This window comes from Mchenga conophoros, linkage group LG6 (genome assembly GCF_057382185.1).
Source record: "Mchenga conophoros isolate Kocher_MC1m ecotype Shallow Benthic linkage group LG6, M_conophoros_male_GT1.1, whole genome shotgun sequence".
In the NCBI taxonomy this organism is placed as follows: domain Eukaryota; kingdom Metazoa; phylum Chordata; class Actinopteri; order Cichliformes; family Cichlidae; genus Mchenga; species Mchenga conophoros.
The window spans coordinates 17,700,438-17,714,158 of NC_140531.1; the positions used below are offsets into that span (position 1 = coordinate 17,700,438).

The 13,721-nt window shown below is 41.0% G+C and overlaps 1 protein-coding gene across 1 annotated transcript; it reads right to left on the reverse strand.

Moving 5' to 3' along the window:
- Positions 1-962: 962 nt before the first annotated feature.
- On the reverse strand, positions 963-13,346 carry ednraa (endothelin receptor type Aa). The gene is made up of 8 exons (XM_085276556.1): positions 13,064-13,346; positions 11,644-12,156; positions 10,023-10,150; positions 8,084-8,282; positions 5,247-5,399; positions 4,978-5,111; positions 4,690-4,798; positions 963-4,336 (listed from the first exon to the last, which is right to left on the reverse strand). Exons 2-8 carry the CDS (start codon positions 12,109-12,111, stop codon positions 4,199-4,201), a joined length of 1,329 nt encoding a protein of 442 aa, XP_085132682.1. The 5' UTR covers positions 12,112-12,156; positions 13,064-13,346; the 3' UTR covers positions 963-4,198.
- Between the last annotated feature and the right edge of the window lie 375 nt (positions 13,347-13,721).

Consider the following 13,721-nt stretch of genomic DNA (forward strand, 5'->3'; position numbering starts at 1 on the left):
GAAAAAATCTTTCAAAAATAGGAATTTCTTTAGATTATATGAAAGGGTCTTGATAACATGTAGCCATCACATATATTTGCCTTGAACATCGACTAGTTTTTAACATATTTTTACTGTATCCACCAAATCAGAGTTAAGCTCTGCTTGGAAAGCACTCTGGATCTTTCAGATCCTCTATTTGTTTTCAGGCTTTATTTAATTCACTGCTGGCAGAAGACAAGATTCCCACCAAATTCTCTCCTGGCTTATTATTTATTTATTTATTTATTTATTTATTTTTGTCTCCACTTCATTGAACTGTAACATATGACATTTTAGTGACTGCAGTTTTGAGGAATTTCTTCCGAGTTACAGGAAACCAGTTGTGATATAATGCAAGGAATATGAAACTATGTCATAAAGTTCATGACCAGGCTGAGATTTATCGCCAATAGCTGAAACATAAACCAGACCAATGTCTGATAAACCGTGACTGCTACAATGGCCTGTTGGTCTTGGATGATTTTGACTTTGTATATAGAGCTACACAGTTCTGGTAACTGTCTGCTGTTGAGTGTGATGGAGTGTAATCTTGGGTTATTGACACATTTGCTCACAGCCAAATTGTCAAAAAAAATACAGATTTAGGGAAGCAGTGCTTAGATGCATTTAGACAATTAAAGCCATGCTAAAGACAGACTAAAACGAGGACTGCACAACTATGCAAACTATGCCGCTAATGGTCAAACTTTTCAGTCCTCTGCCCTACCCTCTGAGAGAGTGAATTATAAGTATCACATTCCCACCATCCAAGCCGTTCCACATCCTCTCTCCTGACATTCGCAACCCTTAGGGCTTGAGTGCCAAGCAGGTCAGTGTGTTTCAAATCACTCCCAGACGCCTCTTTCTCACAGTTGCAGATGAGAAACAGGAGGGGAGGGGGGACCTTGACTTCTTAGAGCAACACAATGGCTGAGTAAACGTCCTTGTTTCCTACGATGGAAATTGATTTATTGGTATAAGCAGCAGCATTAACATGAGGTTAACACGTTAAATCAGCGACAACAAACATATACGAAATCCATTTTTCTACAGATTATTATGAATAGCTTTTGAGTAGTGGTAAAATAACACCGTACAGATATAAACTGATCTATACATAAGTGTGCAAAACACTCCAACTAAAGACGTGCTAGTATTTGCAGACACAGCACACACTCACACACACAATAGTGCACATTCAAAGTCACACAGGTTTACGGGTATCTCTCATAGATGTAGAACATCAGAAAGGTGCTATTCTGTCCTGTCTCCTTCAATTCAAATTCAATTTAATAAAACTTTATTAATCCTCAAGGTTGACCCCGAATGAAATTGGGTCCTTAGCATATCGCTGCCATCTTACTGGTGGCTCCATGACAGAAAAAAATATTATGTTGATATTCACATAATGGGGAGCCTACCAGCTGCAACACTTGTTTGTGACTTCTGTTGCATTGCATACTAACCCGTGAGTAAGACGGCAGAGAGTTTACAGCTTATTGCTCAGTCTTTGGGTCCTTCTAGATCAATGGTGTTCACACATCAAATAGAATAAGGCATTATAGTTGTTTTGTGGTGGGACACGGGTTCCACATACAGTACTTGATCATCATTTTGGGAAATGCTCCTCTTCACTCTTCTGGCATGGTTGAGTTGAAAAGAGATACAGTACAAAGCTTAAGCCATCAGTTTGTAAATGTAACGGATGTAAACACAGGAAGAAACTAGCAGCGATTCAGATTTCTGGGAATATGAATGGAATTTTGCAAACTAATCTCAGCTTTGGCACCAGTGATCGGCAGTGGGATCAGTGAGGTGATCAGCAGTGGGGGCTAGGATTTCTGTTTCTTGACACATGATTGGAAAATATACAAAAAGGCTTACACATGCAACAAGTGCTTTGGTTGTCCACTAGAGGCCCATTGTGAGTAAGCCCATAAAGCAATGGGCTCGTAGCCTCTAAGCTCTAGGTTAGGTTAGTTCATCTAAATAAAATAAATAAATCTAGGAAATAACTGCACACAGTTGAGAAACAGTCCTGATTTGAACAAGAATGTTCTTTACATAATTAGCTATTACATACAGGCTAACATGGCTAAACTTGATACATGATTCAGTTTATTTTTCAGTCGTTAGCTTCAGTAAAAATGCTTTTGAAAACATCTGAAGCCAGTGTAGCCACACCTCTTATTTTCTTTCGATACCACTTATAAAAGTAAAACAGACAGTATGATTTAACAAGAAGTCAAAATATGTTTTGGAGATATAGAGGTATTATTAGCTAGCTTAATGTTCTTTTCTGTGACCCCTTTGAGTTAGTCTTGTTCTACCAGTGAAGCATGTAAGTATACATGGATGTGTTATATAAATGGCAAAATGTGTTAAAATGGAGGTGGACCTTTGGTTTTGGACCAAGTCAGGCCCCCTGTTTTCCCTTGTTTCCTGTCTTTACGCTAAACTGAGCTAACTGTGTGCTGGCTGTAGCTTCACACAGTAACGGGCAAAAACAAGTACAGTGGCCCCTCGTTTATCGCGGGAGTTACGTTCTAAAAATAACCTGCAATAAGTTAAAACCGCAAAGTAGCTAACTTTATTTTTTACAATTATTATAGATGTTTTAAGGCTGTAAAACCCCTCACTACACACTTTATACACTTTTCTCAGACAGGCATGAACATTTTTACACTTTTTTCTGTTGTTTAAACACTCTCAAATTTCAAACCTTGTAGAAAAATAAGTGCAGTATTATAGAATGAAACAAAAGGCATCTGCAGCACACTGCTAGCGATAGAAGATTTATGTAAATTTGACAAGCTGAACGTATTCTGTATTGTGCAGGAGACACAGCACGAGATCGATTGACAATAGTCTACAGGACGCAGAACACAATGTGCTGTAAAAACAACAACCAACCAACCAAACAAACAAAAAGCACGCAAATTTGCCCAGACAAAAATCCGTGAAACAGCAAAAGGTGAACCGCGTTATCGCGAGCGACCACTGTAAACACATTTCCCAAAATGCGAACCCAACTCTAAATGTGGAGTGTCTATCATCTCACAAAACATTCTTTACCTATGTCATTATAAAGGTAAGCTAGGCTGAGTAAAAATATTGTTACTGCAGTCTAACACTTTATAAAATTGGTCATTACATGAGTATATATTTGCATTGGGTTATAAAGCAGAGATGTCAAGAAAACTGTTGTATTTGTATGTTGAAATTCACAGTGTTGTAGGAATCTGTTTTTTTCAATGGTCACACTTGTGGTTACTCTTTAATCTACCGCATGTTAGTCATTTGTATGACGTGTGTTAAAATACATTGTTGCACATTAACTGTTTGCTCTAAAACCTGCAACCCTATGTTTCCTGATGTGTCAGCTGCTTTAACAGAGGACCTGACTTTTTGTGAAGTCTACTGTGCAGTATTCTCACTAGAAACTAGGAAAAAAAATTGTGTTTTTGTCAGTGATTTTGTTCAGATACGTCCAGAGTGCACCCCTTTCTTGATAACTCAAAAAAAGCAGTGGGACTTAAACATCAGGCCAATAAACTTTAAAGTCATCCTCTAGTTTATACCACGTAGTAGCTCAGGGAATAATAAGTATGAGCCAAATATACTGTACAACAACTGTCACTAGCATGCTTTCCTGTTTTTCATTATCAGTAAGTAGCAAACTCCAGGGGACTCATCACTCGTCATCCCCTCTGACGGAGAACAGTCAGCTTTTTCCTTCCTGCAGCATCCTTCCCAGTGGTGCTGCCCTTTACAGGAATAGCACACTTGGCTCCTGATAGAGAGCAATTTATAGTGAGGCTCAGCTGCTTCCCTTTAAAAGTTCTCCTCCTCCTGCTTTCCTCCTCCTTCTTCTTACAAGCTAGAGTCACTGTCCGTGGGTGTGGGAACAGAAGGAGTTTGTTGGAGGAAGTTTAGTCTGCTGAGAGACTCAGGAAACACCAGCGTATTGAAGTTCCCCAATCCATTTTCATCCCTTTTATTCCAGTTCCTAATGCATGCCTGCCATATTCATGTTTTGCTTCTGCAGTCCTCACGTAGATTATTGTCTGAATGTGTACATTTTTTTGATTTATGTATTATAATATGAGTATTTGTCACATTTTAAGTGCTTGATGGGGATACAGAAAAGCTTCAAAGACACTCCTCAGCCGGGAACTCAGTTGCTGTACTTTCTGGTACCGCGGTCAGTGTGGAAGTTGTTGGGCTCTGGACTTTTACACTGAATACTGGTGCCATTCATGGGTCCGGTGCTGTTCAGCTGATTGTCGGAGTAACACCAGCAGCACAAACACGACTTGGAGAACATGTGAAGAGAGGAAAGGGAACATTTAAACATGGCAGCGTTTGCAGACAGGATTTTTCACTCGTGTAGATCACATTTCTCGTTTGCTCCTGCAACTCCTTTCACATGCAAGCTTGAAACATGGTTAATCTCAGTCTCTGTCCCTTCGTGACCTCGGCCAGTAAAATTAGTACATAAATCATCAGGCTGCTTTTACATTTTGGTTACCAAAAGTCATCACAAGCTAAGCGTTGTTTGCTCTCCCAGCCTGACCAAAAACATTAGAAGAAGTGTGGGTGTGTGGAATTAAAAAAAGAGTGATTTTGCATGCATGCCACATGTGTATATATCCATGCCTACTATACCTTGAAGCAATTTTTGAACTTCTTGCTGACAAAGTAGAGGATAATGGGATTTATGCAGGAGTTGATTGTTGCAAGGTTGATGCCAAAGTAGTCCAGGATCAACAGGAAACTGAAAACAGAGAACAGGAGAAATATTGAAGGAATAATTTTCAAACATTTTTGGAAGCCCAGCTTCCAAAGAAGCTAGTGACACCCTGAGTTAAATTGGCCCGTGCGCTCCCATACTCTTCTTCCCAGTAGATTTTTGAGGACCTTGTTTGTCAGAAGTCTATTCTTCTAGAAACTCACTTGAGCAGCTCACATCGCATTTTCTCTGTCTGGTTGTAAATCATCTTCTTAAGAATCCTGCTGAGGTGCAGTGGGAACCAGCAGAGGGCAAAGATGAGGACGAGGGAAAAGACAGCTTTGGCCACCTCTCTCCTCTGCAGAGGGAAACAACAGATTACTGTGTAGTCTGAAGATGATGTTTAGGTAATGAAATGTCAAATGTTAAAGCAATGGAATAAACACTGGGATTATATTTAGAGAGAAAAGGCGATTTAGAAATGTTGTTGAACCTGTTTGAGGTGCTCACTGAGAGCGATCCGGAGGCTGCCATTCCTGCGGTTGAGCATCTCGCAGGTCATGAGAGTGTAGAAGATAGCTGTGCAAATCAGTGGTACGCAAAAGTAGAAGCCAAACAGCCACCAGTCCTTTGCATCTCTGTAGAACTAGAGAGCGACAAACACAGTGACGCGGTTAGTTATGAAAAACTGCAATAAATTCATGTTTTACTGTGACCTGGGAGTTTGAGACTAGGGAGTTGAAGGTTTATGACCTACTGGGACTCCAGACCGCTGAGCTCCACACATTTCCCATACATACATATTTATTAATGCCCCTTAAGCTTATCCTTGCACATACAATAATGTGAAAAAGTACTTTTTCACATGATTACATACAGTCCTGTGAAAACACCCCCACGATTCAATAGCCTGTTGAACTACTGTTAGCAGCAATAACTTGAGGTAATGATTTTCTGGAAGACTATCAGTCTCTCACATCGTTGGAGGAATTTTGGCTCACTCTTCTTTACAATGTTGCTTCAGTTCATTGAGGTCTGTGCGAATTTGTTGATGCACAGTTCTCTTAAAATCCCACCGCAGCATTTATTTTTACTGCTTTTTCTGGTATGTTTGGGATCATTGTCCTGTTGTATGACTGAATTTTCCGACAGATGGCTTGACATTTGACTCTAGAATACTTTGGCATACAGAGGAGTTCAGTGCTGACCTCAATGACTGCCAGGTGCCCAGATCCTGTGGTTTCAAAAAAAGCCCAAGTCCTCACCACTCCACCATTGTGCTGACAACTGGTATGAGGTGTTTGTGCTGATATCACGTGTTTGGTTTTTGCCAAACATGGCATTGTCAAACATGGTCAAACTTTCCACTTTGGTCTCGTTTGATCAAAGGACATTGTTCCAGATGTCCTGTGGTTAGTTCAGATGCAACTTTGCAAACCTAAACTGTGCTGCAGTGTTCTTTTTAGAGAGAAGAGACTTTCTCCTTTCTCCACTTCCTTTCTCTTTCCAAACAAGCCATCCTTGTCCAGTCTTTTCCCAATCGTACTGTCGTGAACTTTAACATTTAACATGCTAACGGAGGCCTGTAGCTCCTGGGGTTTTGGCAGCCTCTCTGAGCCTTGCATGATCTGACCTTTGGGTGAATTTGCTGGCATGTCCACTCCTGGGAACACTGGAAACTGTCTTAAATGTTTTCCACTTCTAAATAATCTTTCTCTCTGGTGAATGAAGGACTTGAGATTCTTTGAGAAATAGCCTTCCCAGAGTAATGAGCAGCAACAATTTGCCTCTCTGACACTGTGTACTCCTTGGCATGGCGTTAAAACACACCTGAATGCTCCAGACCAGCAAACTGCTGAAATTTCTGCTTTTATAGAGGTGCTCACATTTGCTGAGGATCAGTTAATCAAGTCTCCTCTTAATTCCTATGGAAGACTTTTTTTTAACCCTTTAAAACCAAGTGTATCAGATTTGATACATGTGTTTTTGTGAGTTTTTGAGACATCAGCGTGACTTTTTTTTTTACCCTCAAAAAAATCATATAAATTGCATGACAAATTTTGACTAAATTGCAAAAATATTGTACATAAGCACAATTTAGCAAATGTGATACAAATTCAACCTCATATATGCAGATTCAAGTTTTTGTCTAAAGGTTTGACAAACACTCCATTATCAAAAAATGAAAGATTTCTGGTGGTTATTTCATGGTTCAGGTTTTAAAGGGTTTAGGACTTTATGCAGTTTCTGCACTATAATCTATAGTTCCATTTCATCAGCTATTCACATGGCCCTAACATTAATAAAAATCCTAAATAAGATGTCATATGTGGTGTTGGGCTATGGAAGTAAACTGAAAATCATTAAACTGGACTTCATGCTATAGTAGAATCTATGCTTTTGTAACCGAAGCAGTTCTCCTCACACCACTACCAGCCTCCCCCTGTACTCCAGTGTTAATGAAGTCCATGTGAATGCTGCTCTGTACACAGACTGTGTAGCAAGTCTGAAATCAAGCCGTTCTAATTACACTGTGTATAATAAGAGCCTCTGGTTTTCTGTGGTTCTAAAAAATATGCTAAATATGCACTGTTTCAAAACCCTACAAACCAGACCAAACCTTATTACACCAAGTTTTTCTGGACTCTTCGTAGAACCACTTCAGGTTTTGGTATCTTGTGCTTTATGGACAAAATAGAATTAGGTGTCTTTCAAAAATATCCTATTTCATTGCTATTAAACAATGGCACAGACTTTAGCACTGTATTGATATCTGGGAGAGATTACCTCAAGGGTATGCACATGTGGCCTGAGCCTGAGGCCCCAGGTCTGTGTAATTGCACTTGGCCTGCAATCAATTACGTGGTCCAAAATTGTGAAACAGGGCATAATCACTAAGAAAGACTAAGCCGGCCAGGTCTATTCCTTTAATATTCACTGGAGCGGATTCATGGCTGTATTCTAGTTTTCTTAAGGTCTAAACATGCTTTACTGGGGCACCGATGCTTTAAAAACATGCGCCCATATATAATGAAAATAGCACACCAGTGCACCAGCTGTCCATTAGAACCACTTACCGACTCCAAACGAACAATACGATGCTTTTAAGATGATGGCAGTGATCACGATGGAACTATTATGCTGATCTTACACTCTGAGTAGTTCTCCCACGTGTGTGTGTCCCATGTCAGCAGTCATGTCAGCAGATCATTTTGTCTCTACATTACAGAATTCAACAATTCTTTTGCACATCCTGGCTTTAGCGCAGTCTAAAAAGTTGGGCACAAAATGCAATTTCTTTAAAGGGATGGCAAAGTGGTAACAGCGCACCTCCATGAAGGCACTCCGGGGTCTAAGCATGCAAGTGCGCATGGTTTTGTTGGCATAGTCGAAGGTGATTATGTCGAAACCGACGGCCTCCGGCACTGCCAGGATGAGTGAAAGCACCCAGATGGACACGATCTCAATGACGGTGATCAGAGGGATGCCCACGCCCTGCACTCTGCTCCACGATGCCACAGCCCGGTATCTGTGACACAGCGGGACACAAAGTTATCACCTGGCATATGGCTATTTATGCCATAACTGTTACACACAATGAGCAGCTTAGATTAAAGCACCGGCTGATTTTAAGTTACTGCAGTAATGACTGTAATTACTGCAGTTATCCTTACAGCACCCTAGGATACAAATAATGTAAGACGAATATAAAGTGTCAGTTTAATGTTTAAAACAGGTCAGCAAGAGTTCAGCTGTGCGATAGAAATGTAATATTAAAGTAAAGTCATCACTTTCTTCATCTCTCCTGATTGACAAAGCTAACAAGAGCTTCCTTATGCATGGCAGCACACCAAGCACAACAAACTGCTCAGTCAGCAAACACTATCAAAATGTTAAGAATTCATGAGCAGAGATGATCAATTGTTTATTTTAAATATCTAATATTTATATTTTTGTGAAGCCTCCAAACAGACTGGCCCATGTTGGCAGAGGGGTCTGTGTGTTGGCTTGTGTTTCCCGTGCACTGAATACTTGTTTGCTTGTTTGTTTCATTAATGGAAACCACTTGTCGAAATGTTTTAGTAAAATCGGGCATCAAGATTTTATAGCAAAAACAATATATTTTTCATGACACATTTGAATTTCTCTGTTGAACAACATGGTGGCATTTATATTTTACTAAGTGGTAATGTATCCACCTTTTCCTCTTCCTCCAACATTGAAAAGATACAAAAGGGACTCGAGCACTTTCATAATACACACACACACACACACACACACACACACACACACATGAAGATATGCTACACATTTCCTGGAAACAAATGGAGAGCATCTGCACTTGAACTACAACGGTACAGAGCTGCAGCCTGGCTTTTCTCATAACAGAGGTCATTAATATTGTCTTCTTATAGCTGAGCCCCGGTGCTCCAGGCGAGCCTCTTATCTATAAAGTTGAGTGTAGTAGATCATATGAGATGACCGTGAGCTTCAGCACTTCATGATCATCAATTATTCATTAAGGAAATTCTATTAAGGTGCTAAGAACCTGTCAATATGCTTGCAATCAACATACTGCAGACTAATGTTAACATCAGAAGTGTGCAGCTTATATATAATATACAACTCCATAAAAGAAGTAAAGAGTCTCTTTTTTGAGGGGGTTGCAGTGAAGCAATAGAAAAGAAAGTAAAGGGATGACTCTTGAGTGATTATGCACAATCAGTACTGACGTAGTGTAGCAAGTTTCCTGGAACAGATGATCTTAGCATTCCTGCCATTACCCTGAAATCCAATCGAAATGTTCATACATTTTGCTGAAATTAATTCCAGCATCTCCTGTTTATGTTAGAAAAAAATATTTGCGAGCAACTAATCTAAAGCAATGTTCTCTTGTGCCGAGCACAATATGGATTAATTGGCACGGCTGGTCGGCCAAATCGAATTTGTTTAATTTTCTTTCCAGTTGTTTGGCTGCTGTTTTCAGCTTCTGCTTTTTCCATCTAAGAAAAGCGTACGGGGATGATCGTGCATGTTTATGCGCAGAGACCTGGCTGGGTGAAAGAATGTAAGCTCTGTGGGAAGCTGCTGCTTTTAATAATGGGGAAAAAGCAAAAACTGGTTCACTAGTTAATAAAACTGAAGTTCACACTTAAGCAAATACACGTACAGATGTCAGATGTACAGCGCGAGCTTTTTAAATGCCAGATCCTCATATAAGAGCTCTCTACTATGTGACTGAGCAGTGTGGCAATGTGGCAGCACTGACCTGTCGACGCTGAGGGCGCACAGGTTGAGCACTGTGATGCCCACAGATGCTTTCTGCAGGAAGGGAACAAACTTACAAAGGCACAGGCCCACAATGCTGTCATCGAATGGGAAGCGTGATGCCAGGAGCTGGAAAATATAGAAAAAAAGGAAAGGATTTAAATCCGATTTAATACGTATTCTTTACGCACATCAGCAAAACTCACACTTCCCTGATGTATCATTAAAAAGTAAATAATTTTCTTTGTCTTCACGTGCGTTTTACAAGCCTGCTGTTACTGTTGTTTTCCTGACTCAAATGGGTCCTTTTGCATATATAAGACCTTCCTAGTGGATTTTACTTTGAAGTCCGTCAGTGTCATCTTAACATCACTGTCAGTCTGCAGGGACCACTTCCAATATTGGAGAAATCTCAATATTGGCTTTCTACTTTTATCACTAGTGTCTAACAGTTGTTTTCTACTACTTCTTCCTTTTGTAAAATTAGTCAGGGTCACGTAAGCACTTGGACACTGAAGCGTTTTTCAGCAGCACAAAAGTTTTACAAAGCAAAACAAAAGACAGTGTTTCTGGAAACAATGTCTTTGCCCCGAGGAAGACAACAGGAGGTTTCAACATTGTAGATGTGGCTCTTTCTTTGTTTATGCATAAACTGCTCCCCCATGCAGAAGGATTGTTGTTTCCTCTTTGCACATGTGTTGCTCAGACTACAAAGTCACTCTGCCCTCAAAGTCCCAAGATAATTTTAACCAGGTGCTTTTTTTTTCTTGGTTAAACCACATCCTATAATGAGCTCAAAGGATCAGGTTGACTGATCACTTCATTTTGCCATCATTCTTTATTATTGCAAAAAAACCATGACAGTGTTTACTGAAAGAAATCAAACGAAGGCAGGGGGCCTGTAATGATTTAACATAGTCATTCACATTCTGAAGAGGTCCCAGCGTAAACAAAAGGGTCGAGTCAAACCAAACTGAAACGAGCTGCAGTTGTGCTCTCGTGACAGTGTCTTTTAAAGATGCTGATAATCATTAAAAGACTGTTTAACATGTTTAACAGTTGCTTATTTGGGTAAAACTAATAATAATAATTATAATGCTCATAAGGACGAGAATAAAACCAGTCGATTTCAAACATGACCGACCGATAAGCTCTCATGCTCCTATTTCACCTCACTTTTATTTGGATGATAAAGTACAATAAGTACAAAAGTTATTTATCACTTGTGGAGCAGTGAGATTTGAGAACAAAACAAAAAAAACCCAAATTCCAGATAAGGGTTCATGACTAATGTCTCAGGTCAGCGCAAGGCCAGTGATGTGTGTGACTACAGCCTGATTCTTATGTTTAGTTATGTCAGCCATACCACTGCTTGTCTCATCGCCACACGAACACGATAACAACCTGACTGATTAGGCTTTGCCATCTATTTGTACACTCACTCAGGCCCTTTCCCACTCACCCCCCTCTCTCCTCTTCTCCAGTCTGCCTGTAATATTCCACTTTATCTGTGCATATCGCCTTTGCTGTCCCTGCATTTCATCATATTCACAACGAGACATGTCACTCAGCAGCCTTGACATGAAAATAAGAGTTTAGAGTAAGCAAAAGAAAAACTGTACCTTGTACACATTGATGGGTATATCAATGACAATGTAGATAAGGTCGCCCAGGGCCAGGCTGGCAATGAGGGCGTTGGGTCCATTCCTCATGCATTTGTGCTGGTATATAATCCTCAGCAGGGTGGCGTTGCCTACTATCCCGACTACAAAGACTATAATGGAAATGATTGTGTTGATGTACTTAAAATGCGCGTTGATTGAGGTATTTACAGTGCAATTAGGTGGTTTCTTTACTGCAGTTGCGTTGCCAGAGCCAGATACCACCGCTTGTGTCCGCTGGTGGATGCCGGACCCCGTGCTTGGGCTGACAGTGCTGTAGAGACCAGACTGGAGGGTGGAGTGGACGAGAAAGCTGGAGAGAGGGTCCTGGTCCGCTTCAGCTCTGTTTATCTGGCAGATTCCTCTGGCTGCCATACAGGCCATTAGCAAAAACATATGTCCAGCTGGAGAGCCCATTATGGGACGCATTGAGCGCTTTGATATCACTGACAGAAAGATGGTCCCAATGTATCACTGGTAAGAAGAGAAAACAAACAAAAGCAAGAAAGACGTGGTTATTTTTTCAGAAAGCTCACAGTAAATCTGAAAAGACGGGAGTGTAATGTTAGAAGTCAGAGATGACGAGAATGTTTGATGGCCTTAATGTCCCTTTCAAAAGCTATGAGGAAGTTCAGCAACATCTTTATGACTTCTAAGAGGTTTTGCCAAGGGGGCACAGATGGATGATGCCAGGAGTAGTTACAGTGAGGATGAGGCATCAACAGAACACGTCGGGGATCTGTTTTGCTCTCAGTCAGTCCTGGATGAAGCAGCACTTGGTTGTATCGATAATGTTGCAGCTGGACGTTGGGGTTTTATGTCAGCTTGTGCTGTTTTGACAACAAGCCCTTCATGTGAGTTTGATTTCCTATGTTCTTTATTCTCCATCTGTTTCTAATTTCAAAAAGTTTAGACTTGTGGTACTGAGCTTTTTATAGACACGCTGGATTGACTTCTAGTTAGCTGAGTAATGCAAGAGCCCAGGTTAAAATAAAAACCAGATGAAGACCCAAACCCACAGAACTAAGAGGTAGTAGTAGTAGTTTATAACTTGAATCCCTCTTCTTATTAAAAGGAAAAAAACAACCCTACAACAACAACAACAACAAACTTTCTGGACAAAATCAGAGTAAGAGAGAAAGTTTTAAACTATCACATCCACAGTGAAGCCCTTTTCATCATGTCACAGTACCGGCAACTCTTATAGCCCAGAGTTCTTCCTGTTCAAAGTCCCAGCTGTCACCAAGTACACAAAGAACTATTTAGCAGCCAGCCCTTCAAGTAGCATCACAGTTTAGCATCAGCATGACACTGCTGGGATCTGTGACAGCACGCAAACTGATCTATCCATAAATAATAAATACATTTGGTTTTCACCTACCGCTTCTAAAATGTCTGCCTGGCCCCCTTGGAAAGCGTCAGGCAAACTTTCAGCTGAAGCCCCCAGACATCTGTATCACATCACATGAGTAATTAACGCACTATCAAAGCCACAGCGTATCCCACTTGGTTTGAGCAATGCACCCGTCTGCTCTGAGGTGCCTTCGCATTATGGCTCAGAGTTTCCTGTGGAGAGTTTGCAGTACGTCTGAGTGTGTGCGTGCTCAGTCGTGTGAGTCTGAGGTTTTGTGTACTTCTACATGTGTATGTGTGTGGGTGTGTGTGTGTGCGTGTCAGAGCACCAGTGAGACACTTTGACTGGGTGGGATAGTAAATCTCCACCTCCCTTTGGTAACAGACTGGGCCCCCTTTGGAAACATCACCCTCCTCTCTTCTCTCTCCTCTCTCTCAGAGGCACCGCCTGCTGACAGTCATCTCCATGGCGCAGCAGCACCCACACACACACACACACACACACACACACACACACACACACACACACACACACACACACACACACACAAGGGCAGGGGCATCTGGGAGCCCAACGCCCCTCCAATCTGCCCCTTTCCTTAAATCCCTCCCACCTCCACTTTCAATCCCCTCTGACTCGCAATATGTCTTGTATACATTACATACAACTGTTTCCTCACACAAAA

Bases quoted from the DNA above. Each gene is read 5' to 3' on its own strand.
- ednraa (XM_085276556.1), bottom strand. From the start codon at position 12,111: ATGCGTCCCATAATGGGCTCTCCAGCTGGACATATGTTTTTGCTAATG. The intron at 8,283-10,022 runs GTCAGTGCTGCC...GCTGTGTCACAG, and splicing joins TGCGCCCTCAGCGTCGACAG to ATACCGGGCTGTGGCATCGT. The intron at 4,799-4,977 runs GTGAGTTTCTAG...CTCTGTTTTCAG, and splicing joins ATGCGATGTGAGCTGCTCAA to TTTCCTGTTGATCCTGGACT.